Below are 27,881 nucleotides of genomic sequence, written 5' to 3'. Positions count from 1 at the left end.
TAAGACAAGTCCAATTGCACTGCAATTGCGGATCCGTTTTTGCGTCACACAATGACTATCAACACAAGCCCTCGCCTCATTCGGCTCGCCGTCTTCGAATGCCTCGAACTGGCGAACAACATTGCACAGTCCAGGGGACAATTCAGAGACATATTTGCGACTTGGCTGCACAATGCCTCTGTTAGTTATAACACTGGCCGTCCACCTTTGGAGCACGTACGGATCGATACTGCGGCCTGGAACGTCGTGCAGGGCCATTATCCACCTACGCTAGACGAGATCGACGCCATCGTCGTGTCCGGCTCAACCGCATCTGCCTACGATCAATGTCCTTGGATCATCAGGCTAGGGGAATATCTAAAGAGTAAGTGCAACAACCAGGACAGCTGTTGAGCCTTATACGAAAAGCTGACAACCTGACAAGATGTGTATACGCACAACCAACACGTTAGACTCTTTGGCGGATGTTTCGGGCACCAGCTGATAATTCAGACCTTGCTTGAAGACAGCGGTGCGTTCGTTGAAAAGTCGCCAAACGGATGGGAGATTGGAGTCCACCAGGTGGCGTTGAATCCCAAGTTCACGGCACATTTTCCGATGTTGCGGGGCGTCTCGCAGATATCTTGCCAATTCTTGCATGCTGATCACGCAGTACTTCGCGACGCACGTCTCACGGATGGATGGGTGTGCGTAGGAGCGAGTCGTTTGTGTGACGTTCAGGGAGTGTATAAGCCTGGAAAGGTCCTGACTTTTCAGGGCCACCCTGAATTCGATGCTTTTCTGAATGAGCAAGGCATCAGAAACCTAGAGAGGAATGCAGTCCTTAGCAGAGCGCAAGTTGACGACAATTTGAAGCAGATCTACCAAGAAGACGATGCGATCTTGCATGGCGAAGTCTTGATTGACTTCATAGTTAGAGCTTGAGTGGTAGTGATGTGGATTGTAAATAAGAGTAATTCGTAATTAGATACTGAAAAGCAACTCACGGAACATTCACCGATCTCTTGTTACTCTATCACAACTTTCAATGTCGGTCCTATGCTGTACGAATCCATAATGGGTCCCAGAGTCCCAGTCCGAACAATTCGTCTATAGCTGGGGTGCGTTGCTGGGACTTGCTGGGACCCTGGGTGCATTGCCTTGCCTTGCCATCAGCAGGGATTGGCCAGATAAATTGACTGGGGGGCCTGACTACTATCGCAGACTTTCCCTTATTTGGCGCGTTCTATTGGTCAGGCTCATTCCTCATGCTGGCGGACTTTTTCTCGACCAGAGTCCGCTGCGCGGACGTCACTGCAACTCGCACCGCCAATCTAGACTCACAGACTCGACATGGTGTGCACGCACCCATCAGGCTGGTACGACAACAGGCTCGGGCGGGTTGATATAGGATTCGAGGCCGCAGCTTTGGGGGTGTTATCGCGATCCCATCTGTCGTCCTCGACTCGGTGCACCAACTGCTGCAACAACCATTGCCAAGTAAAACATGTCGAAGAACGAACAACATAAGGGCTATGCCGCCAGTGTCGATGCCAGTACCTCGAAGAAGAGCGTCAAAGCCGTCCAAGACCTCGAGACGAGTACCGTCTCGGTCCCCGTTGAAACCGTACCATATGAGCAGTCGGAAGAGAAATCACTCGTTCGAAAAGTCGACTGTCGCATTATGCCGTATTTGTGGGGATACGCCGTCTTGTCCGCTGTCGATGTAAGAAATAAGTCTTGAAAACCAACAACGGGGATATCAAACTGATATTGGCTCCAAGAAAATTATAATCTCCAATGCGGCACTCTATGGCATGAAAGACGACACTCATCTTACTGGGCAGCAGTATAGCTGGGGTCAGTTGCCATTGTTAATTTCTGATTAGTACCATCTGCTAACTTAACATTTTGCAGTGGGCTCGATCTTCTACTTTGGTTATCTTGTTGCCGAGTTTCCGCTTGTTGCTTTGATGGGACGCTTCCCTATAGCCAAGTTTCTCGCAGTTATGGCTATGGGATGGGCTTTGATGACTATCCTAATGGCCACATGCCAGAATCATCAAGGCCTTATGGCTCTGCGATTTTTCATGGGTATGATGGAAGCGCCAGCACTTCCAGGCTTGACATTGATGACGACCATGTGGTAAGTCCTGACGCTTGCCAATCCCAGCCACCCAGATCTGTGTTTCGTTTTGATTGATCCTTGGTTATTACTAGGTATACCAAGAAGGAGCAGCCTCTTCGAGTCGCGCTTTGGAGCTCTACTGTGGCTTCTGTAAGTTTTTCCGTTGGAAGTCTACAAGCTCAGCTGATCGGTGCCTAGGTCTATGTCGGACTTGTTTCTTACGGAATCGGCAATGCCTCGAACTTGTCAATCGCCAATTGGCGATTGCTCTTCATCTGCCTTGGAGCTATCTCCATCTTCTTTGCCGTGATGATGTTCATCTTTTGCCCGGATCGGCCAGAAGCCGGACATTTTCTCTCTCAGCGGGAAGCCCTTGTTGCCATTGAACGGAAACGATCCGACAATACTGGAATCGAGAACAAGGTTGGCATCTTTGCCAGGCTCCACCTTTCGACGCTTGCGCTAACGCAGTGCAGAAACTCAAGTTTTACCAGGTTCGTGAGGCTCTGATGGACTGGAAATCCTGGGCCATCGCCCTGTTCTTCCTGTGCATGAACGTCAGTAATGGCGGTCTGAATACTTTCTCCGCGCAAATCGTGTCGGGATTCGGCTTCAGCAAACTTAACACTGTCTTGATTGGCATGCCCACTGGAGTGATTCAAGCAGTGACAAGCATACTTGCCACTATCCCGCCCCGTTACTTCAAAAACACGCGCTGTCTATCCGCCGCTGCATGCTGTGTTGTCCCGTTAGTATGCTCGATAGTGATCCGGAGACTACCGTCAAGCGACAAAACGGGACTTCTGATTGCGTACTACTTCTTCTACTTCTTTTGGGGTCCCTATGCTGTCGCGCTGTCGCTGCCGATGGCGAATACCTCTGGGCATTCGAAGAAGCTGACTGTTAACGCCATGATCTTTCTCTCCTACTGCGTGGCCAATATTATCGCCCCACAAACGTTCCAGTCGTCCGAGGCCCCGCATTACCAGAGTGGCTACAACTCCATTGCCGGCTTCGAAAGCGCCGCCATCGCTATCATGCTTGTGTATATCATCGGCGTTAAGTTGGAGAATCACAGGCGTCAAAAGCTTCATGGAGCAGTTGTCGAGGGAGATGTTGATCCAACACTCAGCTTTGACGATTTGACAGACTGGGAGAAGCCTAACTTCAGATATGTGTGTTAAGAATCCGGGTGGTTCGCTTCGGCTCGGCACTTTTGTTTGTTGCTGATATTCATGCAAGGCAACGAAGTCCTTCCCTCATATAGCTACTATTTTACTCTGTTATAATCAACCTTTTCCTATACTACTCTCACCACCAAAGATGGGAAAATCAATAAACTTCATGGGGCCTCGGTTTCGCATGTTTCATAACTAGATTTAGCACTTGGAAATTGGTGATGTTTTGGTCACGGAGTGAAGAAGACAGCAGGATAGGCGGACCATAGTAGTTGGAGTAGCTATGCAACAACTGCTTCCTGACTTCTTACTGCTTTGTTCTCGCCCTCCCTTCATGATTACGCAGACGCAGCTTCTGCGCCTTTCAAAACCTCCCGAAACTATCATCCTCAGCTGGTCCTCCTGGTTTTCTCAATTGCTGCAGCTTTATAGCAGCTTATGCGTTGCTGTGTCATAACTATACAGACAATGACCGCAATCGGCGTACTTGGTGATAAGCGAGCATGAGTGCTGCGGGGTGCTATACAACTACTAGACGATATCCGGCTTATGTGTTTTCAATCTTTACGTTGTTTTCGCGCTGGGGAGCAAAGACTACCTCCTCATCGCGCGGTGGAATCTGTCTACTAGAGTCCTAACCATCTGTTAGTCTCCCCATTCAGTGACCATGACAGAAGCTAGCCGAACAATGCGATGCTGGTCCCACAATAATGTAACAACATTTATGCTATGTTGGCTCTTGCACCATGCATGTCCAACGGTGCTGTACGTCGATTTGCATCCCACTTATTAAGGTGCGGATCATTAAAACCACGTGGCTTTTGAGCTGACAGACATTTATAGAATCACAAGAGCATCAATGCCATTTTCAAGAAGGGGAGTATATCCAATTGGCAATTAATTCAGAACCAATTTTAATTATGACAGCGCACCCGCTCCTCTCATCAAAACTCGTCTTCTCTTTGCAACAAAAGATCAATCTTTTTCGTGAGGGTCAACGAAAATTCTTTACCTCTGGGTCTAACGTGCCTTTCTCAACTTCCGAGACGTTATCTCTGCCTGCTTGTGATTGCACAGCTTCGCCGTCAATGAGACCGTCATACTGCGGAGCTTGCTGTTCGAAGGCGAGGAGCTTGTCAATGTGCGGATCTGGGAACACCAGGAACAGGACATAGTAAACCACCCCGGATACAGCAATACTGAGCAGATAGCCCAAGTTCCACATGTGTCTTGCCCCGTCCCCAATGAGTGTGGTACCGAAGCTGTCAATAAATCCGGGAAATGGGAGAACGATGCCTAAAGTCCAAGCCACAATCATGCGAATGTTCCAGCCCTTGGTGTACCAATATTGGGAGTCTGCATTGCCGATATATAGATGAGGAATGTTCAAGTTGCCTTTGCGCACGAAGAAGTAATCGACGATGCATATGGAAGCGAAAGGACCCATGAGAATCGAATATCCAGACAAGAATGTTAAGAGCGATTTGGCGCTTGATATGATTTTCCATGGGACAATTGGGAATACCAGGAGAGAACATAGAACTTGTCCCCGCCGAATGGTGATCCATCGGGGCAGCAATCCAGCGATGTCTGAGCCGAATGGCAGGGAGTTAGCTGCCACATTTGTCCCGAGAATGGCGATAGCAAATGAAAACGAGGCAAGAAACACGAGGCCCCGCGAGGCTGGTGACATCTCGTAATGGTCCAAAGCAGCCGACAGGACATCCCATAGATTCCAGTACTGTTTTCCCCAGACATTAGAGGTCGCCGATGCCACTAGAAGGCCAAAGAGGGCTGGTAGAGCGCTGAACACCGGATAGGTGATCAACTGAGACCAAGTTTGATCGCTGGGCTTTCGTGCCCATCTAGCGATGTCTGCCTGTGCTACGATGAGTGCAGAGCAGCCGCCGAAGCCCGAGTTGAGTGCCGACATCCACAACCAACCATAGTACACTGGGTCCGAGATTTTGGGCGAGGTTTGAAAGGACGGGCCGACAGAACCTCCATTGAGGACAATGGCCCAGATCAAGACGGCAAAACATGCGGGTCCTACCATGCATGACTTTGCGACAAAGTACCAGTTGAGATTCTTCGGATCTGTCGAGTAGCGTTCAGTCAGTAAGATTGCCTCATGGGAAGAGAGCATGGACAAGGTGTTGGCACACGTATAAAGACGAAGGGCATGGACAGCACCCAGAAAATGGCCATGGCACCAAGCAATTGTGTAGTCGTGCCGGCGTTGCTCGGCAGGTAGTTTGGCACATCGTTCCAAGACGGCCAGATGCATCTTATGCAGATGGACACAAAATTGGATCCATAGTACGCGTTCACCGCATACCATATTGCCGCCTGCGTAACGGGTTAGTTTCAATCGCCTCGGCAAGACCCATGCCATGGACTTACAACAATGCATCGAGAAACAATGGCAAAATAGCTACCCCACATGCCAAAGCTCGCCCTGGCGTACACTGGAAAGCCGATATGATATGCCGCTGGCCCACGGCCGTTGGCCACAAGAAGCACTGCACCAATGATGTGGGAGACGACGAGCGCCAGCCACGCAGCGTACCACGGCATACCAAGAGCGATCATCGCACTACCAGTCGTCCACGTGCCAGTGGCAAACGAAGACGCCAGCCAGAAGCTGGTGTAGTGAATCCAGGTCCATGTCCGAAAGGCCGGCTTTGTAGGGTCCAGGTCGGAGTTAGACCACACCGGCTTGCTCTTGTCATGTTCTACGGCTGCCCAAGTGCTATGGGGATTCTGCGGCGCCTCAAACTTGTTCACCACATCCTGCCATGAGAGGTCTGTGAATCTGCTAATCAGGCGCATGGTGTTTTATAGATAGGAGACGTATCCCTCGAAAGTGAAGATCACGCAACTTGTCGTTGCGGTTGATAACAGACATTTCGTTGTATTGGAGCGGATCCTACTTGCCTATATACCTCGTAGGAGTTGAATGACACTGCTTTGAAATCTGCTGTCGGCAACCCGGAAACCCATAGCACACAGAACCAGTCTAGGACCTAGGATAGCACGTATTCTCGTCGGACAGGTGGGCAATGTCCGACAACCCTAGCATGAGGCGGGGCCCCACATGTCATGCTGCCAGGGTGAGAACAGGGGCTGGGCACTGATAGTGACGGAAGCCGTCGCTGTTGAGCGTGGAATGCGGCTGCTAGAAGCCTGGATTTGGCGCTTTGACACTCTCTGTGAGACAGTGCTGACCTCTTGGGCTTTACAGTCAAGACCACTTTTTTCTTTTATTCGGATTTTCTTTTTCAATGAAGCTTCAGGGTGGGGTCTGAACAAGCCTTGTTCCAATTCGAGATGGCATCTGACCTTGCACATGGAATGGAAATCTTATACAGGTAGCTATGATTCGAGTGCCTCAGCCGAGGAGATCTGGTTTGGACAAGTGAATGAGAACTTCCCGTAGCCGCTGAATCCCCTCCTCCAAAGCAAGTTCCTCGTGCCACGCCCAGCATAATCGTGCACCGGAAAGATATTGACCTGGAGAAGCTTGCCTACCTGAATCTTCGCCCATCACCGTGAACAAATTCCCTGGAGCAATTCTCAAGTTGTATTCGTCGAGTGCGAATTTGGCTATCTCATCAGCAGGCGGTAACGATCCATCTTGTGGAAAAGTGATGTATAGGAAGAAGCCCCCGGCCGTATCTGCTGACGCTCCAGTCGGTTCCTGGGGATCTACCATGATTTGGACACCAAGTGGAATTAACAGTCGCCGGATGGAATCAACCATGACTTTGTAGCGATGAGAGTAGGTTGGAATCAGCACAGTCTCAAGGTGTGCCGTCACGGCGCCGTTGCTCAGCATTTGGTTCAGTACCAGCGATGACAAATGGCTCTGGCAACCTCCAGACACGGTGGCTCCCCTTTATCCCCCAATGTTAGCGGGGAAAAATATCATAAGTCTTCAAGAGCAGTACAGACTTACACAGTTCCCATCGCTTGAACAAATGCTGGCGTAGACTCTAGCCATCCTACACGTACCCCTGGTGCGACTATCTTGGAAAATGAGCCGTTGCTAACAGCGTTTCCAAACTCATTTGTCCCTTCAAGCGACCGGTCAACGTCAACCATGCGAGGCATAGAGGATTCTCTGCTCCGATTTCCGCTCTGCTGAGTGGGCCAGTGAAGCAGGTCGTACACATCGTCTGTGATGACTAGTACGTCATATTGCCGGGCCAAGCGGATCAACCTCTCTCGCTGTGGCAGAGACATGGTACGCCCACTAGGGTTTGAAAAGGTGGGAACCATGTAGAGAACATGGCGATAAGTCTTTGGGTATCCATTCTTAGGGGTTTTCAAGTGCGATCTCAGCGGCAGAGACTCGTTGCAGGAAGCGCTCTTCAGAGCACTCTCAAAGTACTCCAGGTCGATGCCATCAGATCCCTCCGGCACGCCTCGGATGCAGCCCTCGAAACCTGCGTCGCGGAAAACCGGATAGGCCAAGAAATACGTCGGCTCTACCATCCATACGTTCCTCGTCATACTGACATCTGCAAATTTCTGCAAGATCATGACGAGCCCGTTAGATGCTCCATTAGTAACGAAGATTCTGTCGCCGCCGATCAAACCAGCTTGCGGACGATATGATGAGGAGAGCCATTTCCCTAAGTTTGATCTCAAGGACTGATCACCGTGCTCAGGTCCGTACTTTAGAAGCTCGTTGATGTCGTTGCGAGCAAATAGTTCCAACGTGGCCGATTTCATTGCCTCCACAGGGTGCAGTCGTGGTGTTGGCCATCCGCCCTGCAGATTGATGGGTTCTCTACAGATGGGCGATTTAGAAATCATGTTGGTTGACACTTAGCCGGGTCATATGGGTAGGCAAGTGGGCAAGGAGTGAAAATCAAGGATCGTCGTTTATTCTTACAAGGGAAGGACTGATATACTACAATTGAGTTCAAAGAGTCGTCTTCAAGAGGTTCAAATTCCTTCAAAATGAATTGAATACATAATCCAATCTACTCAATGCAAGCCCCTGTGATCGGCCACCAGCGGACTCGCGAGGGAAGTGTCCGACGGCCGTCGAGTCCGGCCGCAATTCCGAAGTCCCCAGTAATGGGCGCACACCTCCGTGTGGGACACCCAGGTCCCAATCGCGGCTTATCTTGGAAACCATCCAGACATGACTCTGGCAAGCAAGCAACACACACACAAATCAACACCAACATGCCCAAACGCGCATCCTATTCGAATACGTGACCCAGCCAACAATATACTTAATAATATTATAACTCAAAAAATAATATTTGTTCAAAAGTTTCTCATTAGCTTCCAATGGAATTTAGTGTCGTAGTATATGTATGTTATTAGCGCGATTTTGGAACGCAATTCAGAGTAGCAGGGGTTACGGACTTGAGGTTGCGAGTCCGACAAGCTTGACTCAAGTGGCGTGGCCACTGATTGCTAGTCGCTGGTCCTCCATAACTCCTAGGACATTACCTTTATACTACTTCCTGGAAAAAATCATCAAGGGGCGTCTCCTCTTTGATGCTTCTTTATTGAGTCATATTGAACCCCAAAATTGACTGGGCTTTGCTTCTTTGATCCGTAATGGCTCCAAAGGCACTCTGTTGTATTTCTGTCGATATAGACGCCGTATGCGGGTGGATAGGGTCATACGGTGGTGAAGAGTCTGTATCAGACATCTCCAGAGGTAGTTACTGCCATTGGGTGCTTTAGGGGTGCGCGATGCTGACATGCATAGGGTACTTCGCTGGCACAGTGGGCGTACGCCGTCTTCTGAAGCTTTTTGACAAGTACAATATTAAGACCACTTGGTTCATTCCTGGCCACTCACTAGAGACATTCCCTGAGGAATGTGCCATGATTCGTGATGCAGGCCATGAGATTGGCCTGCATGGCTATTCGCACGAGAACCCGAGGGACATGACCATCGAGCAACAGGAGATCGTGCTTGATAAGACTTATAAGATGATCACTGAATTCTGTGGAAAGCCACCGCGAGGCTCAGTGGTCCCATGGTGGGAGACTTCGAAAGAAGGCGCCGACTTGATGCTGAAGTACGGTAAGTAGTCACGCCACTGCTTTCTGGGGGAAAGCATAGTTGATAATAGTGCTAGGGCTGGAGTATGATCATTCCTTCTCACATCACGATGCCTTGCCCCACTGGCTGCGCGTTGGAGATTCGTGGACGAATATCGACTACAAGAACCACCCAGACACGTGGATGAAGCCGCTGGTCCGTGGGGAAACCACAGGTCTTGTTGAAATCCCTGCAAGTTGGTACCTCGACGATCTTCCACCCATGGTATGTCCAGTTGCTATGCGTCTAGAGGTTTCGTTAGCATGCTAAGCTCGTCCAGATGTTCATTAAGAACATGACCAACTCGCACGGCTGGGTTCACCCCAGCGTTGTTGAGGATCTCTGGAAAGACCACTTTGATTACTTTTACGAAACCTATGAAAATTTCTGTTTTCCTGTAACAATACACCCTGACGTATCTGGACATCCCCACGCCCTGAAGATGGTAGAAAGGTGAGTAAACTAAGTTCTGGAGCCATCAAGGTGGAAACTGACCGGACCGTATCCCCAGAGTTGTTCAATACGTTAGCAAACATGAGGGCGTGGAGTGGGTTAAGATGGAAGATATATGCGACGAGTTCAAGTCACGCAATGCACCACCTGAAGGAGCGAGAATGCCAGCGGATAAGGGAGCCATGTTGATCTAAGCTGGCACACGTTTGTCGACTGTAATCTAGTATGAGGGTCCCCGAATCTGGACCACAACGCAGGTGAGAAAAGGTTACATCCACTCCCAAGGAAGGCTTAATGGCCGAATATGATTTACTAAGCGGTGCTCTATGTCCTTAGTTTCACCAGGTCGGAAGCTGGACACGTCAGGCTTGTAGTATGAGCAATTACAACAAAATAACGGCTACTAATGGAACACCAGGGGCTGTTGCATGACTGATAGTTTTGCGGTACATCGGAACGAAACTATAGCAAATAGCTGGGGTTTGGATTTGGGCAGGAATCTACATTAAAGAGTCCAACCAAGAAAAAAAAACAAGCCCTACTCTCCGGAGGCATAGTTGCCTAATGCGCATCTCAAGCCCTCAAAATGTCCTCGCTTCGGAGGACTCTGCCCTGAAAATCGGTCCTCATCCCTGACATCGTCCTCGAGGCGTCGTGATACTCATCCATCTCGTCCTGAGTCAATCCGGCCGCCTCCATGCCAAACATCACATCGATAGACGCCAGCCCGAAGTCCATCCATACCGGGGACCAGAGGCGGCTGTGGAACAAGTCGCCAGACTCAACCTTGGCACGGGCCGTCTTCGCCCACGCATCACCGCCCTGGGGCACCCATGCCATGGGCATGGGTGGTTTGGTCTGGAAGCAGCGGTAGGCGTACTGTCGCTGCGTTTTAAGGGCGTGGTAGTACCTTTCAGCCTCTTCCATGGCTTTGTCGGTGAGTTCAAGTTTCCAGTTCTCGGGCTTGTCGGGCACGCCTGACAGCAGTGGTGGGTAGACGATGTCTTGTGGACAGTTGGGATGGTCCTGCCTGGTCTTTTCCCAATGCTGCTTGAGAGCGGCCGCACGAGAGGCAATTTTTTGGGCATTGTTCTCCGAAAAGCTTTTTTCGTTCGCTAGGCGGCGGAAGGCGGGTTCAAAAGAGGTGTACTCCAAGACAGACTTCGTGATGTCGTCGCGGCTCTCGAGCGAGAGCAAAAGTTTGGAGATACAGCTGATGTCTCCACTACCGTCGTCCGGGACGTTGAACGTTGTCAAAAGAAGCATGATATAGCCAACTGTATCGATATCAGCACGCTTTCACGAGCCAGTAGAACGGAGTGTAGGAACCTTCTTTGACTGCATTTTCTAGATGCGTAGGAGGAGGGCCATAACTTATCGGGAGTCGTGGCCAATAATCCTCGGTGCCGGCGTCGTCTGTATCTGCGGCTTCGGATCCGACCAAGTCGCCGAGGTCGCGTCGGCCGCCCAAAGGGGAGTCAGCAACGTACTGCGGAGTGCCAGTCATTTTCAAGTGTGCTTTTTTTATGAATGGTATTCCCATGTTCTTCAGAGTTTGAAGGGAAAACACGAGCATTTATCATATTTCGAAGCGCATCAAATTGGTCCCAAAGCGGATAGTGCCCAGGCGCCCTTTGTGTTAGTGCAATCTGCCTAAATCCCGCCAGGCAGAACCCCCATGCCAAGGGACAGTCGCTAACCTAGGAAGACGGCTGTGAAAACAAACAAAAGTTACGTGAACTTAGGCTTACTTGAGCCATGTATTCATGCAATTCTTAATGTCCTCCTTTAACACTTCACCATTCATTGGTGGCTTCCACGTTCAGCTCTCAGTCATTGCCATACCGTGACCTCGTTGGCTCAATGGTTAAGGCTGGTTCTTAGAGAGAACTACTGCGATGGAGAATGAATTCTTATGGGACGTGATTAATCAATCGTATGGTATCGACTACGTCGATGATTTAGATTCATTAAGTTTCATACTTTGATGCTATTGGCTTGTTTTAAAACCAAAATAAGATCCAAGCAGTTCGCACTGACACTATGAATTAACTATCTGGGGGCACGGCCATTGTAATCATGGCCAGCCTCCGCGGTGTAGTTGCCAAAGCAATCGTAATCATAGTCGATCTCATCGATGCGCTTCTGCAGGACAGAGACGACGTTGTCAAAAGAGCAGAGGCCATCCGCATCGTACTCACAGCCGGGGTATGTGCCGTTGACAGGGACGACAGCATCATTCCTAGTCTTGCGTGTCAGTGCTTATTCTCAATACAATGCCTACAGCTTGGCAGGGATACTCACACAATGAAACGGATCTGCTTCGTAGGCTGGTAAGCCGGGCACTCGAGCACCTGCACAGTAAAGTGCGTAGCAAACGGCACGACCTTGCTCGCCACGAAAACATTCTGCCCGCGGTTCCCTGTCGGAGACAAAGGCTCGCCCTGGAACAAGGCGGACAAGTTGAACGCGGTCAGCGCATCGAGGACGACAACCTCGTGTGTCGCATCGGCATAAATGGACTGGTTGAGCGGGAAGTAAGTCGGGTTGTCGTCGAATGTCTCGTTAAGGGCCGACTCGGGCGTTGGGTAGCTCCCGGTGAAGCGGGCGACGAATTCCTGGAGATAGCCCTTGCCCTGGGCAGCTGAGACCGGGGAGCCTGGGCCATTTGAGTAGTAAAATGACAGATCATAGTAGTACTCGTAGTTGAGATAATCTTCTTGTGAGAAGAGACCACAGAAGGCCGAATAACCCAGAGCGTTCGTCTCATACGAACAAAGCTGAAGCATTGTGATGATATCTGAGGGAGTGAAGGTGATGCCAGTGACCTGTGAGTTCAGGCGAGCCAGAGTAGCGTTGAACGCATTGTTTGCAAATTTGGCCGCCACTGTACTACCGATTGATCCTCTGCTGGAAACGTCGGCGTTGGTGCAAGTCTCGTAGGGCGCACCGGAGTTGTTTAGACCAGACGTCTCAACAAGAATCTCGATGTTAACCTGGTCCAAATACTCGGGCACACCAAAGAACCCAGCGGCGAAGTTGTTGGCAGTCTTGACCATGCGGTCCTGGGATTGGGTCCGGAAGACCGGGATGGTGCCCTGCTCGGTGAAGTTGTTGAGCAGCGACCCATAGAGTTGGCGGTACTCGATACCCAGGAGGAAATTCTGGCTCCTGCCGAACGGCGTCAACAGCTCAGCGCCCAGCTTATAAGTCCAATCGGCCAGGAAGCTCAAATCTCCGGATGCACTGAAGCCAGTCTTGGTGGCGTTGTGGATCTTCTGAGCAAACTGTGCGGGGGCAGCCCCGCTGGTGGGATACCGAGCACCATGTCGGTAGAGCAGATGAACCTGGACTATGTCGCAGCCATCGGGGATCAGAGGGCTAGCATCTGGAAGTCCGTAATCTGCGGATGAGACTGAATACCAGGGAGACAAGTTGCCCCAGTACTTCTTGATGTCGAACGTCGACGATTCAGATTCGCCGTGCGGCACGGGGGCGACGAGGGGAAACTGGTTTGCCGGCCCGTCGTTGTAAGGGTAAGACGGCGCAGTTTCCGCAGCTGCGGGCTCAACACCTGTAATTGTCGTGCCAGGGTAACCGACGACAGGCTCACCAGGGAAGAGCTCAGTGTTTGCGGACGCTATTGGAAAGGCATTGTTAGAGCTGGTGTGGCACTCAGTGCTTTGCAGGCACACATCGGATGAACATCGGACGAGGATCGGACGAGCGCTTACTGGCTGAAGGAGGGTACTTGTCCGATGTGGTAGAGCCGGCCTCTGGTGAGTTGGTGACAGGGCTCGCATGGCCGAAGGCCACAAAGAGCGCAACACATAGGAGGCGAATATTATGCATCTTCTATTATGTTATTGACCGGCACGTTGGATGAGCAGTACACGAAGATGAAGTGCCGTGAGGAGGAGAGGCCCAGGAAGCTTGTTTATTCTTGGCAAACTGCAGTGTTTATATAACACCACATCCCAGTTCACAATATCCTTACCGAACTTCCGGAAATGAGATGGATCTGAGTCTAGGATGCAACAGCTCGGTGCCCGGTGTGGCCATTGGCCTATCAACAGCGTCGTTTGCTGCATGTGCCAAGCGGAAATCGGATTTAATGCCATGGGTCCCTCGACTGACGTAGTAAATGACTGCTAGCGTCAATGTCGACGCGCCTCCTCATGGCCTTTTCCAGTCAACTTATGGCTTACCGGGTCCTTGGGTCAGGCCTTGTCGAATAATTGCAACTTATTTTGCACAAAGTGACCACGTGCCGGGTTGCCGACTCCAGGGGGACGGCCGGTGCCTGTCGGTGTCGACGTAAGGCATCCGTAGCTCCCGCCTAGAACCTTAATGGCTGCTAGGAGATGCTACCATCTCTAGACTAGGCCACGATACCGGTGCATCCAAGTATAGGCTGAACATTAAAGCTCGATCCACTGCCTTACATCAAGACCGCATGACGCACGAAGAAGAATCACGATGATTGCGCAGTCGAGGTAGCGACATGACATTGGCTTGTTACTTACGGCTGTGCACAGAATCAAGTGCGGATCAACCTCTGAACTGACTCGCAGACTCATCAAACTCCTGTTGGTAGCATTTTATGCATCTACAGACAAGGTCCAGTCCGTGTGGTGAATGAAGGCTACTTTGGAAGATATGAAATGCGGTTCATGATGGCACTCAATTGCCTCGCAGGCTCTCATCCGATGAGATCAGGTGTCTAAGTATATATTTGTGCCCTTCTGCATCCTGTAAAGACGCTTCGCCTCGATGACACCTGTCCCGCCCCTCATCAGCCATCCCAGTCCCTAAAGCGTCTAAGAGCATCGAAGTCCTTCTGAGAATATAACTCCATCACGTCTCCGAAACTTCCATCAGGTATGAATATCTTCCGCTGTGTGCCATCATCGTCATATGCCAGGAAGTTAGGATCCTGACACGCTCTCTGTGTCGAATTATTGGCATCCGCAGGAGGCCTGGGGGTACCATCGTGCCTGTGGTTGATAACGTTAGCATTTATTTTTCCCTAGAAACGATGCCGAATTCAACTAGGAGAGGTAGGGATGTGCGAATCATGTCTTGGCAGCGTTTGTCGATGACATTAGTTTGACTTACCAATACGCTGAGCAGCTGCTGTCATCGTGAAACCCTTCAGGGAATGGTATGCAGCAAACGCCGTGCGCGATGCAACGGTTGTAGTTGTGGAGGTCGTCATTGATCTCGCATTTGCTTCCCACAGTGAAGTAGATGGTACGGGCGTCCGTGTTCATGTTTGCCAGGAGGGCGATCCCGCAGAATGGATGGTGGGAGGAGCAGCAGGCCTCTGGGGCGAGATTGCCGCAGCCGATATGCTATGGGAATATCCAGGATTAACACGAAGGACTTCTGGAACTGGCGACTGATTGTAACTTACGTCCGCCTTGCTCTGGCAGTCCCAGTTGGCATTGTAGAACACCATGGCGTTGTCTTTAGCTGAGGCCATGCCCAGGAGGGCAAACAGCACAATGAGGAGGTATGCCACAGGCTTCATATCGGGTAGTCAGTCAAAAGAATAGAAGCTGAGGCTTGGATGGTCAAAGATTTCTACCCAGAGACTGAGGGCTGTGTTGATATTTCTGACAAGAGAGATCTAGCAGCGATGGTCCAAATTTATATTGTGTTACTGCAAGATTGATGGAGGATTGAATTTGCAGCCTAAGCAGTGAAGCCACACACATGTCAATAGATACGGGTGAAAGTGAATAAAGAATAGTCTGTGATTCACAAGTACCTCCCATCCAAATATAACCACGTCGCCGTTATGACTGAGCCCCCAACGACATCAAATGCACTTAAGTCACGGAATTAAGTCGAACACCATCTCATCTCTCTCTCTACCATTTAGACCCCTCAGCGCATTCTGTCTACCAAACACTCAGACACTCCGTCTCAAATGACCCCTTATCCCAGCCATCAGCCCAAATACGCACCCCTCTGCAACCCCATCCACAAAAGCCCGCCCCCAGCCGTAATAAACGGGAACGACGCCTCCCGCAGCCTGACCGTGCCATACACGCCCAGCTCCGTCACATACAGGAACAGCACGCCGGCAAACGTGCACATGGCCAGGTCGTACACGGGGCCATTGGTGATGTGGTACGCGGCGTAGGCGCGGATGAGCCCCGTGTAGATATTCTTGGTGCCGCTGGTATGCGTCAGTGAAATGCTACGGAACCCGAAAACGATTCATCATAATAGATTCTAATAAAATGCGGATGCGTAGCGAGAGAAGGGCTATACGTACTAGACGCGGGCGAGCAGGCCGCTGCGCTGGAGTGTGGCCTGGGGCCCGCTGAAGGCGCGGAGCGAGGTGGTGGGCGGCTTGAGGTAGCAAAATAGGCTGTGGATCATGGCGGATGCGCTTGTCTGTGGTTGCCGTGAGCTTCTTCTTCTATCCAACGCGAACAAATGGTCCTTCTTTGCGGGTGTGGTACGGGTGAAGGAGGGAGCTCGCCAACCCTCTGTTCGCAGGGGTTCAAAGGCTAGGCGGACTCACGTAAAGCAGGAAATAGCTAAGATAGCCATCGTTCTGTGGTAGATAAGCAGCCATTTCGGGCAGATTGACTTGTCCAGACCCCTATGAGATGGCGTTGACGAGCGAGTCTCGTAGTGGTGTCGTGGGTGAGTGAGTTTAAGAGACAAGTCGAGAAATCAGAGATGCCGTTCAGATCGCCCAGCCGGCATTCAATGTTAGCGCAGCACGCAGGCTGCCAACGTGCGGCGCAGCACGCGTACAAAGCAGCCAACCGGATGAAACACAGTTCAAAGGCCCTTGTAGCCGTCTGGTATGTTGGCTGGAGGAAGTGGACCCAAAGGGCACCGATCGGAGTTGTCAAGGTCAGCTGGTGGTGTCAAAACTTCATTTGGACACCAGAGATGCGACATGGGGAAGCCGGAGCTTGAGTAAACAAGCCGCCGCTTTATGATAGCCGCAGTTCCCATACCCGAACACATCAAGACCTCAGAGATCAGATCAAATCTGGATATGTTATTTACATCTTGAAATGTGTGCATCCATGCAAATACTGAACTAAACATTTCCCTTTATCCAACGCCACATCCGTAGGACATCTTCCCGCCCCAAAGGCCGCACCCCTCTCATGGTCTCGGAGACCCTCTCCGTCCTGCGCGTGTCAAAACGCACCGCTGACCCCTCTCCCACACCTACACTGCCACGTCTGCCGCTGTACGCCCCCTTCCACAGATGTAGCAATGCCCGTGCCGGGTGATTCTGCGTCTCCAGCGCCTGCTCGAGCCGGGCGATCCACTCCGGTGCCGGAACGATACTCACCTCCGCGCCGCCCTCCTGGTCACCACCGGCGGCGCAAATCCACCCCAGCAGGTCCCTCCATTCGGGTTCCTGGTGCGGGTTGACGACGTGGTACACAGGCGTCTTGTGCAAATGCTGCGAACGCGACTGCGAGAAGCGCTGGGCGGACGTCCGAGGGGGTTCCGGCGGGCCCGACGGTGATGCAGAGATCTCCAGCACCGAACGAGCTGCGATATCGACGGGCAGCCAGCTGAGGGCCTCGCCAGGTAAGTCAGGCAGGCAGCCAGATATGCGTGCGGATGAGAGCATGATCGGGTAGGCCTCTGTGGCGTTCCAGGCGCCGGTCCTGGAGTTGCCGCAGAGCTGGCCAACCCGGACGATGATGATCGGGGTCTTCTCCTCTGCAATCCCGGGCGAGGGGAGACCCGAGGTGCTTATCGAATCTGGCGTCGCGAATCGGCCGCTCACTCGGGCTGAGGCGAGAATATTCTCTGCCACCCACTTCGACCGCGAGTATCCCAGAGGCGAGGCATCGTCCGGGTCGGAGCTGAGCGTCTCGCTGATGGGGCGATCGCCCTTGGCGGCGGATGTCACGGAGGCCGTAGATGAGATGAAGACGAGCCGGGCCGCGGAGCTGCGTGTGGCATTGCGCAACTGCAGGAGGTTGGCTAGACCCGTGAGTTGGTCGTAGAATGACCTGAGCTTGAGGCTAAAGTTTACAGACCACGCCGAGTGGATGATCAGCGTTGCCTCGCCGGCCAGCCTTTCCCATTCGGAGCCTGAGAGGCCGAGCTTGTCGCTTTGGAGGCTACATGGGAGGCAGACCAGCTTGGAGTCCTTACCGACCTCGCTGGAGGGCATTGCTAAGTCGCGCGATTCCAGTGATTTTGATACCCTCTCGCTTGCTTGCACAGGGCTTGCAGCTCGTACGAGGCAATAGACTCGCGACACATTCGAATCGTGGAGCAACAGCTCCAGAATATGCGCTCCCAGAGCCCCAGTTGCGCCAGTGAGAACAACCACGCGATCCTTGTGTAGGTCAAATGAGCCGGCTGGTGATTGTATCTCACGTCGGTACTTTTCCACCAGGTCCAACATGAGCTGCTCGTCCGGGTCCTCCTCATTCAGGCCATCTGGGATTGCGGCGCCGGAAATTCGGCATCGGAGGACGTACTTCGATATGCGTTCTATCGAGCCTTGGTCATATATAACGTTGAGCGGTAAAGTTACCTCGGAGTCGATGAAGAATGCCTTAGAGATGGACTTCCTAAGCTGCGAGCATGCGAGAGAATCCACGCCTTGTGCGAAAAGGTCGGCCTTGGGGTCAATGTGTCTGCCCAAAACATGGTCAAAGAGGTGGCTCAATTCATCCATGACTTTACTGTCGGGTATCTTTTTCCTCTTGCCGTTCAACTCTGGATAATGGTTGCCTGACTCCTCGATGTCCTGTGCAAACATCTGCTCGGCCTGTCCTCTCAAAATTGTGCCCTTGCTGCTCTTGGGAAGCTGCGGCGTCTCGCCACGATCCCTCTTGACGACAATCATGCTGCTTCTAGCCAGTCTTGCATGGCTCTGAGTTTCCTCGTTCATCTGTTCGACAGTCGGCCACACCTTCTCGATGATCTGATCGTCACTGGCGTGATTAGTCCCCGACTTAGGAAATAGTAAGATTCCAGGAGCTTCTCGGCCAGTTCCAAAAATCATGACATCGCTCAATAGCCTCTTTCCCACTTCTGACGCGAGAAGCTCGCCCTCCACTGGGGCCGGATCGAATTTCTTGCCATTCAAAAGCGTAATTTGCGCGTCTGCCCGGCTGTGATACCGCCAAGCGTTTGGAATCGTTGGATGCCGTTCGAACAAATCCGAAGTGGCAAAGGAGCCATCGGGGCGATTAGTCTTGCCACGATGAGGCCATTTGGGCTTCACGACAAACTCGAAAAGTGACGGTTCGCCATCTTCTGTAGCTTGAGGTTCAAAAGCGTAAAAGTCCGGCTGCAGGAGCGGATCGGCACGGAGAAAGGACCATTCGCGATCAGCGCTGTAGTCCCGGTGCGAGGAAAGCAGAAAGCCACACTCTGCACTTCCGAAGCGGGAGACCAGCTTCACGTTTTTGGCAGCGAGGTGGTCGCCAACAGACGGTGGCAGAGCAGCTCCACCTACACCGACCATGTCCATGTCTTGCAGCAGCTGAAGTCCGGAGTCACCTTCAGGATCGGCTGGGTCGCCGCCAAGCATCTGAAGGATGTATGGAACGCTGGTGAAGTACTTGACTGGGCATGCGTTGGCGAGATAGCTGTCAGCGCGATTGACAGCCCGTTGGACATTAGTGGCTGTGATGGGCTGGGTGCCCGGAAAGAGGTGAATAGTGGCTCCGCTCGCCCATGCGCGGAAACAGTCAGCGATACCACCGTGGTACAAAGGGGTCGTCGAAAATGTGGCGGCGCTGCTGCCACCGGGAAGACGAGGAAGGACACCGACTGCGGCATAATGAGACTGCGGTATAGGCTTCGGAAGACCGGAAGAGGTGCCTGAAGTATGGAAGAGGTATGCTATATCACCCGATTTGACAGGTGAAGGGACGTCAGTCGGATGCTGGTCAGCCTTGAGATTGTACAGGACGTTGCTGATGTTGATGGCCATGCTGCCATCCTTCAGGGTCTTAGCCTTGTCGTAATTCCTAGCATCGGCGAAGATAACAGAGACGTTACATGTTGAGCACAAGTGTGTAATAGCGGTTCGTTCTAGCTGGGGACTGCAATGGTCAGGATCCGTGCTGTGGTATGGGTGGGAAACATGTCACGTACGCCAGGAGCATGACGGATATGCCCAACCGCATGAGACCCAGCCAGGTCAGGATGAACTCAGGGGTGCTGGAGCAGAGCAGGCCGGCGGTGCCTGAGCCATTTCGATTTGAAATCTGTAGCCTCCGACGCAGACGGGCTGCAGTAGCGATGGAATATGTCTTGAGTTCTCGATAAGTGAAATCTATGGTCAAATGGTAAGCAAGGCAGCTTTGAGGATGAAGGATTCCTCACAAGCTGTTGACCTGTGAGGGAGTGAATGGATAGTAGGGTATACATGCTACCCACCTGACTTCATCTCCCGGCCATCTTCAGCAGCGCATCCGCCTGGGAAATTGACGGCCGGTCTTTGTCCTTGATCCTTTGCCTGCTCATCTATGAGGTGGTTGACTGTGTGGAAGGGATGAGGGTGTTCTGCGTTCCATGTAGCCGCCTCGCCGAGGGTGCATGTAAAGTAGTTGAGGTGTGTCTCTGCTTGGGCCATATTGCCTGCCTGAGATGAGTCTTGGCTCCAGTCATGGACGTGGAACCGCACCCTCTTGAGCATTTGAAGGCTGCTCCGTTTGGCGGGGTCGGAGGTTGTGGGCGCGGGCGTCGTGGTGTTGTGGGGGTCCGGATCACGGGCGGTTGAGTCGAATGCCATGTATGTCCTCCGTATGCCATCTGCTGACACTGCCAAGCGTACCAGACCTCTCTCGACGATGAGCCTGGTACATATCAAGGCAAAAGCAGTGTGTGCAGAGTCTGTGATTTGTGGTTCAGCGTGAGGAGAGGAGAGTCTCACCCAGACCAGTGCAGGCCAACTGCAGCAGCTGTCCCTGTCCCTGGTCTCGATTCTGGATTGTGCATTGTGAAGCCTGACGTCGATGGGAATCTAGACCCTCGAAACCCTGAGACGGTGTCGGGGCTAATTTAGTGAGGTGAGACCAGAGACGCAGTTGATACGCACGTACGGCGGTGGCAAAGACGATCACAGCAGCAAGTTGCCTGCGTGCGTAGCAATTTGCTGGTTTGTATGGGCTTATTATGGGGCCTATGGGCTAGCAGTAATTGTCATCTTTTGCTTTTGTTGCCCCCATCGACGGGCCGAGCCAGAAGTCAGGGCAGTCGATGAGGTCATCAAGCCGCTTCTGGGGGAAGGAAAGCAATCAGTCCTGCAAGCGCAGCAAGGAAGGAGCTTTAATCGGCAATGCACCAGTCAATGATTCGCATATTGTGGTACATGGTAATTGAAACTGCAGCTACTGCCCTGCCCTTCCTTCCTGCCTTCTCGAACCCCAACCCAAGGCAGGTACCCTTTCTTTTCGTAGATTCTGTACTGTAGATGGTGGTGTAGATCATGATCATCCACAAGGATGCATCTCATCCCTCCCTTGGTATAGACTCTGTCTAGATACCTACTCCCTCACTCACCCACTCGTTCATTCATCACGGCTGCAACCTCTCGCAAGTCGCAAGTCGCCTGTCACCTGTCACCCTCCCACCGCACACACCTCACTACCGCCTCACCCGCTCACCCCTGCCCTCATCCGAATTAGTAGACAGTCACTAAGGAGTGACTGAGCACTCCCACCCAAAAAAACAAAATGGCCCCAACCAATAGAACCATCACCGACGCCCTCCCCATCCCAAACTCCCCCACAAACCAGCGTATGCCCCAGCTCGGCTTCGGGACCTACCTCTCCCCGCCAGAGCTAACCCTGCGGTCCTGCCTCGCCGCCCTGAAGGCAGGCTACCGCCACATCGACACGGCTCAGTACTACCAGAACGAGGCAGAGGTCGGCCAGGCCATCCAGCAGTCTGGCCTGAGGCGCGAGGACGTCTTTGTCACTACAAAGGTCCTGACTCCGGGAGACAGCGTTGACGCCAACTACGCCTCATGCCTCGAGAGCGTCGAGAAGATCGGCGGCAAGGGGGGATACGTCGACTGCTTCCTGATCCACTCGCCCAACGTGGGCGAGGCCAAGAGGAAGGAGCTGTGGCTGGCGCTGGAGAGGCTGCACCGCGAGGGCAGGGCGAGGGCCATCGGCACGAGCAACTTTGGCAAAGGTCAGATCGAGGGGCTTAGGGGCATCGGTGAGGTCTGGCCGCCGCATGTGAATCAGATCGAGGTATGTTGGCTGGCCCGCCCTGATTTTGCTCCTCATATGTCGAGAGCTGACACAAGTTCCCCCTCTGCAACAGCTACATCCCTGGCACCAGCAGCGCGAGATCGTGCAGTACTGCAACGACAACGGCATCATCGTGCAGGCCTACTGCCCCATCGTCAGGAACCAGAAGGCCGATGACCCGACCCTTGCGGGCATCGCGCGAGACCACGGCGTCACGCCCAACCAGGTGCTTATCCGGTGGGGCCTGCAGAAGGGCTGGGTGTCGCTACCCAAGAGTGACAACCCAGATCGCATCCGCCTGAACGCTGATGTGTTCGGCTTCGACCTGAGTGTGGACGAGGAGGTGCTGCTCGACGGGCTGGACCAAGGAGCTGCAGGCGGGCTTGTGCAGACTGTTAATAATGATTGATGATGCTGAGAGCATTGTTGATGTTGCAACCTCAGAGCCATTCTCCGAGGCAAGGCGGTTTGGAGTTCAGGGTGCTACGCACATGGGGGAAAGGGATGACCTACTGTAGGCTTGCTCAAAGACTCTCAAGGGGCGATATTGCTGAGGACATCATTTATGTATAGTCTCGGGGAGATTATGTCTGCTACATGTAAGCAGCAAATTACACGCAGCAGTGAGGTCGGTAGAAGGGGCTGTGAAGGGAGCCTCGCTCTTCGAGGTCTGTGGCGAGCCGGGGCTGCGTGCAGGAGTGTCGAGCACAACCACAGCCAAATGCTGTTGCTATATTTGGAATGACGCCCCATGCTTGTTCTTGGTCAAGAAATCTCAAAGTACGGAAGAATGCGCCTATTTTGGTTGCTTCGTGGGCGTGTAAATGGAGGGGCCTTTAACTGCGGATGGAAACGTGGTGATGTTCAGAAGACCCACGGGACAGTTGCAAGGGGTTGGTGTGCATTGAGTACGGCAACACCAATGATAGCAATGAATCAAAGAGACATATCTATCCAGGTTATTCCCTCTTGGTATCATTCCCAAACATCCCTTTACCAATCATTCCATCACAGCCATTGCGCCACGGCCCGAGAACCCCCAAGTCGATCTCCATGCCCCCGCCCCTCTGTCTCTCCCGAGACAGCCAAGAACGCCAACACGTCAGTCCTCCTCGGTCTCCTCACCGGGCCAGATCAGCCACACGATCACGACGAGCACCTTCATGACACTAGCAGTCCACATGGCGCCCGCGATGCCGAACCGCGAGTGCGCAAACAGGCCGCCGAGGATGGCGCCGACGAGCAGCATGGAGGGCGCGCCGACCCTGCGGTTGCGCTCGGGGTTGTCGGCGCGGAAGAGCTCGGCGTCGCTGAAGAGGTCGCAGTAGATGCTGGTGAGCACGACGCTGGTGAGGGCGTTGTACTTGAGGGCGCGGCTGGTGACGGCCTGGCCGCAGGCCTGGAAGGCGACGAGCGCGATGGGCACCAGCACGTCCCACGTGATGGCCTCCTTGTTCCCGTTGGCGCCCTGCGCGGGGCCAAAGGTCACGATGGACGCCGCCGCGATGCACAGGATCGCCTGCAGCGTGAAGGAGGCGATCAGCGTCGCGCGCTTCTTGGGCGAGAAGTGCCGGTGGAAGCGGCTGAAGAAGAAGGACCCGATGCAGAAGAAGCCCAGCGACGTGCCCGACTTGATCCACCTGGTGCTCTCGCTTGGCGCTGCCAGGCCGAGGCCGATGTAGACGGTGTTTCCTGTGGGTTGTTGTCAGTGAGTGTCAAATGTTCCATGCATGAAGGTGGGGTCTGTTCTCTTTACCTGTCTGCATCGAGACGAAAGAACCCCAGTCCGAGATGGCTGAGCTGTCCAGCATGCCGGTGATGATGTAGCAGAAGATGAGCACCACGTCGGCCCAGTCGCGCTTGACCTCTGCGCTGGCAGCCTTGCGCAGTCGCGAGGTGAGCGACTTTGAGCTCCGCCGCGGTGCATGGGCTCCGTTCAGCAGCGGTTGCTCCTCGTCGGATGCATTGTGCACGACACGGCGGGCGAGGTTCTGGTTGGCGCCTGGCCCAGCAGTGCCGTATCCATTGGCGGTGCTCATCTTGTCGGCTGTGTGGCTCTGGGGAATGCTTCAAGCACCTGATGATGAACAAAAATGAGATGTTCAGCTGTTTCACATGTAGGACTGAGGTTCTCGGGCAAAGCACGGCGTGTGGACGGACGTCGTTGCTCGGTCTCCGGACGGTCAGACCTACTGTATTAGTACGAGAGGGCGCTGACTCGCTGGGGCTGCTCCGAGGTGGAAGTGTGCGCCGAGAGAGATGGTCTGGCGTCACTGCGGGGGCCTTGTGCCAGCTTCCCCGGAAACAGCCAGAGCAAGCAAGCAACCGGGGCCAGGGCAGGCTAGGGCAGGCCAGGGCATGGATGGAGCTCTTCCAAAACAACAGTGATGCTAATATAGCGCGGCCCAGGCTTATCAGATCAGATCTGGACGGCGAGATTCGCTGAGATTTGGCGGGCACTCGCAGAACCCAAGCACTTGGCTGAGCATAGTGCTGCTACTTCAACAATGGTTCGCGATGGCTGAGTGGACGACCGAGACGTTGCTTCAATCTTGAGCTTCATTTCAGCTGATCCAGCAAGCCCATGTGGGCACACGGCACCCGGCACTCGTCCGCGCTGGGTCATTGGAGTCGCGGTGGCTGAGCCCCCGGCGGGTTGGCCTCGATGACACGACAAAACAGACCAGCCTTCCCCGTCTGCCGGTTCTTGGGACCGACAATCGTGTCTTGGCCGACAGTCACGTCTTGGCGATGCATGGGCGTGCATGTGTGGATGCTCAGGTGCGTTGGGGTGCTGGGTGCTGGGTGCTGGGTGTTTTGGCCAGTACCACAACAGCAGAAACAGTCTGTATATCTCTCACACTGATGCGATCTGAGGGCGTTTGCCCCCCATCCCCGCACCCCGCCTCACCGAGCATCCTCTTCGGTTCTGGCGCCGGCCCCTGGCGGTCTTGAAATAGTACGCCAGCTGGACCAGGAGCTGCCAGGCCCTTCGGACGAGCTAGGCCTGTTTCAGGACTTCGGCAATCGAGCTGGACTGGGAGGGCAGAGCTTCCCTCCAACCGGACATCTTCGCTGATGCTCGGTCTTGTCTCGGCAACTCGAGGTTGCACGCCACGGTCGTCGTCGTCGTGGTCCTTGCATGGTCACTGTGGCCAGGCCAACGACGTGAACCGCCGGATCAGAATATCGATGCTCTGTTGGGCAGGTCAAGGGGGCACGAGACTGTACAGGGAGGAGAGAGGAGATAAAAGACCTGGCTGGTGGTGGGAGGTGGGGGTTGGTGGTACAAAGCATGTGCATACTGTACAGTAGACAGCTCAACGCCTTGTCTCAGAAGAAGCTGTGCCTGAGCATAAGCGAAAGCTTAGCCGTCTCTCCCGTCTGTCCCGCTTGCTTGCTTGCTTGCTTGCTTGTTTGCTTTGCAAGTGGAGGCAGGCAGGCAGTGCAATGCAGTCTGTGCTGGACGTTGCAAGCTGGGCAAGCAGGGTGTATTAGCAAAGCCAAGGAGAATATCGAAACGGGCGAGGGGGGAAACAAAATGCTGCTTGGGAGCTTGAACTGTGGGCCAGTCCCTGTCATAGCAACATAGCAACCATAGCCGGATGGAGCTCTCCCTGCAAGGTACATGCATAGATGGTTCGCATCCAACATGCCATCTTACGTGCAAGCAACCACACACAGCCTGCCCTGTCTCCAGTCTCCAAGTCTCTCCAGTCCCTAGTCCCCAGTCCGTCGCAGTAGCCTGTACGGAATGGTGACGCTATTACATCCTGGGCGTCTATGCCGACCTCCCATAGCTACCGTGCCATAGTACCTTGCCTGTCAGGTCTCAGCCGTTTTTTTTGGAGTATTTGTTTTGGCATGTCGCCTGCCTTTTCTTTTCTTTTTCCGTGACACTACCTCTACCTCACCCCTCCTCTTCTCCTCCACATTAGTCTTTCTTATTATCCACAGCATACCTCTAAGCCGAGGTATATACACCTACACACACATACACCCATTGACTCGCAGGCGATCAAGTTCAAGACCACCACCATCACGATGCTCCTCCCACAGCTGCTCGTGACGGCCTCCCTCGCCACACTGTCGCATGCTGCCCCTCATCGCGACTCTCCCCAGCAACGTCTCCAGGCTGGCCTCGAGCTGCCCGAGAAGTACCTGACCAGCAAGAAGACCTCCAAGCAAAATCCATATACCCCAGACTTCCGCGACCCTTATGATAGGGCAGTTGACCCTGTCAAGGACGACCTCGACCCGCTGCCATGGCGCAATGGCCTGGGTGCGTCCGTCCTCGGGCCATGGAACCCAGAGCGTTCTCGTCAGAGCCCTGACCTGGTCAGGCCGCCCAGCACCGACCATGGCAACATGGCCAACATGCGCTGGAGCTTTGCAGACTCCCACGTGAGGATCGAGGTACGTCAAGTGTTTCTGCTACAACACCCCCGTTCGTTTCTCCACAAGAACACCCCCAGCTAACATTTCTCTCCCCGCCCATCAGGAAGGAGGATGGACCCGCCAGACCACCGTCCGCGAGTTGCCCACTTCCAGCGAGCTGGCTTCCGTCAACATGCGCCTGGGCGAGGGCGTCATCCGTGAGCTGCATTGGCACAAGGAGGCAGAGTGGGCCTACGTACTCGACGGCTCCGTGCGTGTTACCGCGCTCGACTACGAGGGCGGCAACTTCATCGAGGATCTGGAGAAGGGCGATCTGTGGTACTTCCCCAGCGGCGTGCCTCACAGCTTGCAGGGCCTGAGCCCCAACGGCACAGAATTCCTCCTTGTCTTCGACGATGGTCGCTTCTCTGAGGAGAGCACCTTCATCCTGACTGACTGGCTTGGTGAGTTCTTCTTTTTGTCCGCCTTCTATGTTCGCTGATCCGCTGACTTGAGCCCCTCAGCCCACACTCCCAAGTCCGTCGTTGCCGAGAACTTCCACCTCGCCCCTGAGGTCTTCGCGCACCTTCCCGCGGGCGAGAAGTACATCTTCCAGGGCTCCAACCCGGGCTCCATCGACGACGAGCGGCCCACGGGCAAGAACATCAAGAAGTCAAAGTACAACTTCGCCCACAAGATGCTGGCCCAGGAGCCCATCGTCACCTCAGGTGGTGAGGTGCGCATCACTGACTCCAAGAACTTCCCCATCTCCACCACCGTGGCTGCCGCCCACGCCATCATCCAGCCGGGTGCCCTGCGCGAGATGCACTGGCACCCCAACGCCGACGAGTGGAACTTCTTCATCCGCGGCAAGGCGCGCATCACCATCTTCGCCGCCGAGGGCACCGCCCGCACCTTCGACTACGTCCCCGGCGACGTCGGCATCGTGCCCCGCAACATGGGCCACTTTGTCGAGAACATTGGCGACGAGCCCGTCGAGATGCTCGAGGTCTTCCGCGCCGACGAGTTCCGCGACTTCTCCCTCTTCCAGTGGCTCGGCGAGACCCCGCAGCGCATGGTCGCTGACCACCTGTTCAAGGACGACCCCGAGAACGCCGAGAAGTTCCTCGCCAAGATCAAGAGCGCCGCCAAGGACCCCATCACCAAGTACTCGGACGACGAGAGCTCCGAGGCTGATGAGGAGAAGGAGCTGTAGGCTATTTGTGAAATAAAGGCTTGGCAGATTCTTTGGCATATGTTTCATTTGTATGGTCACGGACTTGGATGTAGTTCAGGCATATGTCTGCGTGTTGGTACGAATGTAAAAGCTGTACACTCCAAATTGTAATATGAAAACTAGTTACGTCTAGGACTCTTGGTTGTCCGCCTGTGGCTTGCACAACACACCTGTGAAGAGATGACATGGAAAAGCAAGGCGTCTACGTTCCATTTTCCTGCTCATTGTG

At 53.5% G+C, this 27,881-nt stretch overlaps 11 protein-coding genes across 11 annotated transcripts; 5 read left to right on the top strand and 6 right to left on the bottom strand.

The window, feature by feature from the left end:
* Window positions 1-51: 51 nt before the first annotated feature.
* J7T55_005743 (uncharacterized protein) lies at window positions 52-924 on the top strand (the record flags this gene model as incomplete). Its single annotated transcript, XM_053136670.1, has 2 exons — window positions 52-364; window positions 425-924. 2 exons carry the CDS (start codon window positions 52-54, stop codon window positions 922-924), a joined length of 813 nt encoding a protein of 270 aa, XP_053000514.1.
* A 562-nt stretch (window positions 925-1,486) lies between these two features.
* On the top strand, window positions 1,487-3,291 carry J7T55_005742 (uncharacterized protein; the record flags this gene model as incomplete). The annotated part of the gene is made up of 6 exons (XM_053136659.1): window positions 1,487-1,705; window positions 1,764-1,839; window positions 1,897-2,125; window positions 2,200-2,257; window positions 2,306-2,530; window positions 2,584-3,291. The coding sequence occupies 6 exons, from the start codon at window positions 1,487-1,489 to the stop codon at window positions 3,289-3,291; spliced, it is 1,515 nt and encodes a 504-aa protein (XP_053000513.1).
* Window positions 3,292-4,279: 988 nt separating this feature from the next.
* J7T55_005741 (uncharacterized protein) lies at window positions 4,280-6,117 on the bottom strand (the record flags this gene model as incomplete). The annotated part of the gene is made up of 3 exons (XM_053136647.1): window positions 4,280-5,382; window positions 5,451-5,634; window positions 5,689-6,117. The coding sequence occupies 3 exons, from the start codon at window positions 6,115-6,117 to the stop codon at window positions 4,280-4,282; spliced, it is 1,716 nt and encodes a 571-aa protein (XP_053000512.1).
* Window positions 6,118-6,676: 559 nt separating this feature from the next.
* J7T55_005740 (uncharacterized protein) lies at window positions 6,677-8,106 on the bottom strand (the record flags this gene model as incomplete). The annotated part of the gene is made up of 2 exons (XM_053136636.1): window positions 6,677-7,181; window positions 7,244-8,106. 2 exons carry the CDS (start codon window positions 8,104-8,106, stop codon window positions 6,677-6,679), a joined length of 1,368 nt encoding a protein of 455 aa, XP_053000511.1.
* A 762-nt stretch (window positions 8,107-8,868) lies between these two features.
* On the top strand, window positions 8,869-10,008 carry J7T55_005739 (uncharacterized protein; the record flags this gene model as incomplete). The annotated part of the gene is made up of 5 exons (XM_053136625.1): window positions 8,869-8,971; window positions 9,023-9,343; window positions 9,399-9,586; window positions 9,642-9,814; window positions 9,873-10,008. The coding sequence occupies 5 exons, from the start codon at window positions 8,869-8,871 to the stop codon at window positions 10,006-10,008; spliced, it is 921 nt and encodes a 306-aa protein (XP_053000510.1).
* Window positions 10,009-10,387: 379 nt separating this feature from the next.
* On the bottom strand, window positions 10,388-11,321 carry J7T55_005738 (uncharacterized protein; the record flags this gene model as incomplete). The annotated part of the gene is made up of 2 exons (XM_053136614.1): window positions 10,388-11,091; window positions 11,144-11,321. The coding sequence occupies 2 exons, from the start codon at window positions 11,319-11,321 to the stop codon at window positions 10,388-10,390; spliced, it is 882 nt and encodes a 293-aa protein (XP_053000509.1).
* Window positions 11,322-11,866: 545 nt separating this feature from the next.
* J7T55_005737 (3-phytase b precursor) lies at window positions 11,867-13,666 on the bottom strand (the record flags this gene model as incomplete). The annotated part of the gene is made up of 3 exons (XM_053136603.1): window positions 11,867-12,056; window positions 12,119-13,454; window positions 13,549-13,666. 3 exons carry the CDS (start codon window positions 13,664-13,666, stop codon window positions 11,867-11,869), a joined length of 1,644 nt encoding a protein of 547 aa, XP_053000508.1.
* A 943-nt stretch (window positions 13,667-14,609) lies between these two features.
* On the bottom strand, window positions 14,610-21,352 carry J7T55_005736 (uncharacterized protein; the record flags this gene model as incomplete). The annotated part of the gene is made up of 13 exons (XM_053136592.1): window positions 14,610-14,811; window positions 14,933-15,168; window positions 15,231-15,341; window positions 15,405-15,432; window positions 15,798-16,001; window positions 16,101-16,222; window positions 16,353-16,433; window positions 17,025-19,803; window positions 19,931-20,111; window positions 20,216-20,671; window positions 20,877-20,914; window positions 21,011-21,057; window positions 21,341-21,352. The coding sequence occupies 13 exons, from the start codon at window positions 21,350-21,352 to the stop codon at window positions 14,610-14,612; spliced, it is 4,497 nt and encodes a 1,498-aa protein (XP_053000507.1).
* A 161-nt stretch (window positions 21,353-21,513) lies between these two features.
* Window positions 21,514-22,447, top strand: J7T55_005735 (ldo-keto reductase; the record flags this gene model as incomplete). Its single annotated transcript, XM_053136581.1, has 2 exons — window positions 21,514-22,038; window positions 22,112-22,447. The coding sequence occupies 2 exons, from the start codon at window positions 21,514-21,516 to the stop codon at window positions 22,445-22,447; spliced, it is 861 nt and encodes a 286-aa protein (XP_053000506.1).
* A 693-nt stretch (window positions 22,448-23,140) lies between these two features.
* On the bottom strand, window positions 23,141-24,077 carry J7T55_005734 (uncharacterized protein; the record flags this gene model as incomplete). The annotated part of the gene is made up of 2 exons (XM_053136570.1): window positions 23,141-23,730; window positions 23,795-24,077. 2 exons carry the CDS (start codon window positions 24,075-24,077, stop codon window positions 23,141-23,143), a joined length of 873 nt encoding a protein of 290 aa, XP_053000505.1.
* A 2,005-nt stretch (window positions 24,078-26,082) lies between these two features.
* Window positions 26,083-27,631, top strand: J7T55_005733 (oxalate decarboxylase oxdc; the record flags this gene model as incomplete). Its single annotated transcript, XM_053136559.1, has 3 exons — window positions 26,083-26,454; window positions 26,540-26,879; window positions 26,940-27,631. The coding sequence occupies 3 exons, from the start codon at window positions 26,083-26,085 to the stop codon at window positions 27,629-27,631; spliced, it is 1,404 nt and encodes a 467-aa protein (XP_053000504.1).
* Between the last annotated feature and the right edge of the window lie 250 nt (window positions 27,632-27,881).

This window comes from Diaporthe amygdali (assembly GCF_026229845.1).
Source record: "Diaporthe amygdali strain CAA958 chromosome Unknown NODE_1_length_4327563_cov_65_473760, whole genome shotgun sequence".
Taxonomy (NCBI): Eukaryota; Fungi; Ascomycota; class Sordariomycetes; order Diaporthales; family Diaporthaceae; genus Diaporthe; species Diaporthe amygdali.
Note: the sequence above shows the minus strand (reverse complement) of the source record. Positions and strands in the feature narration are given on the sequence as shown.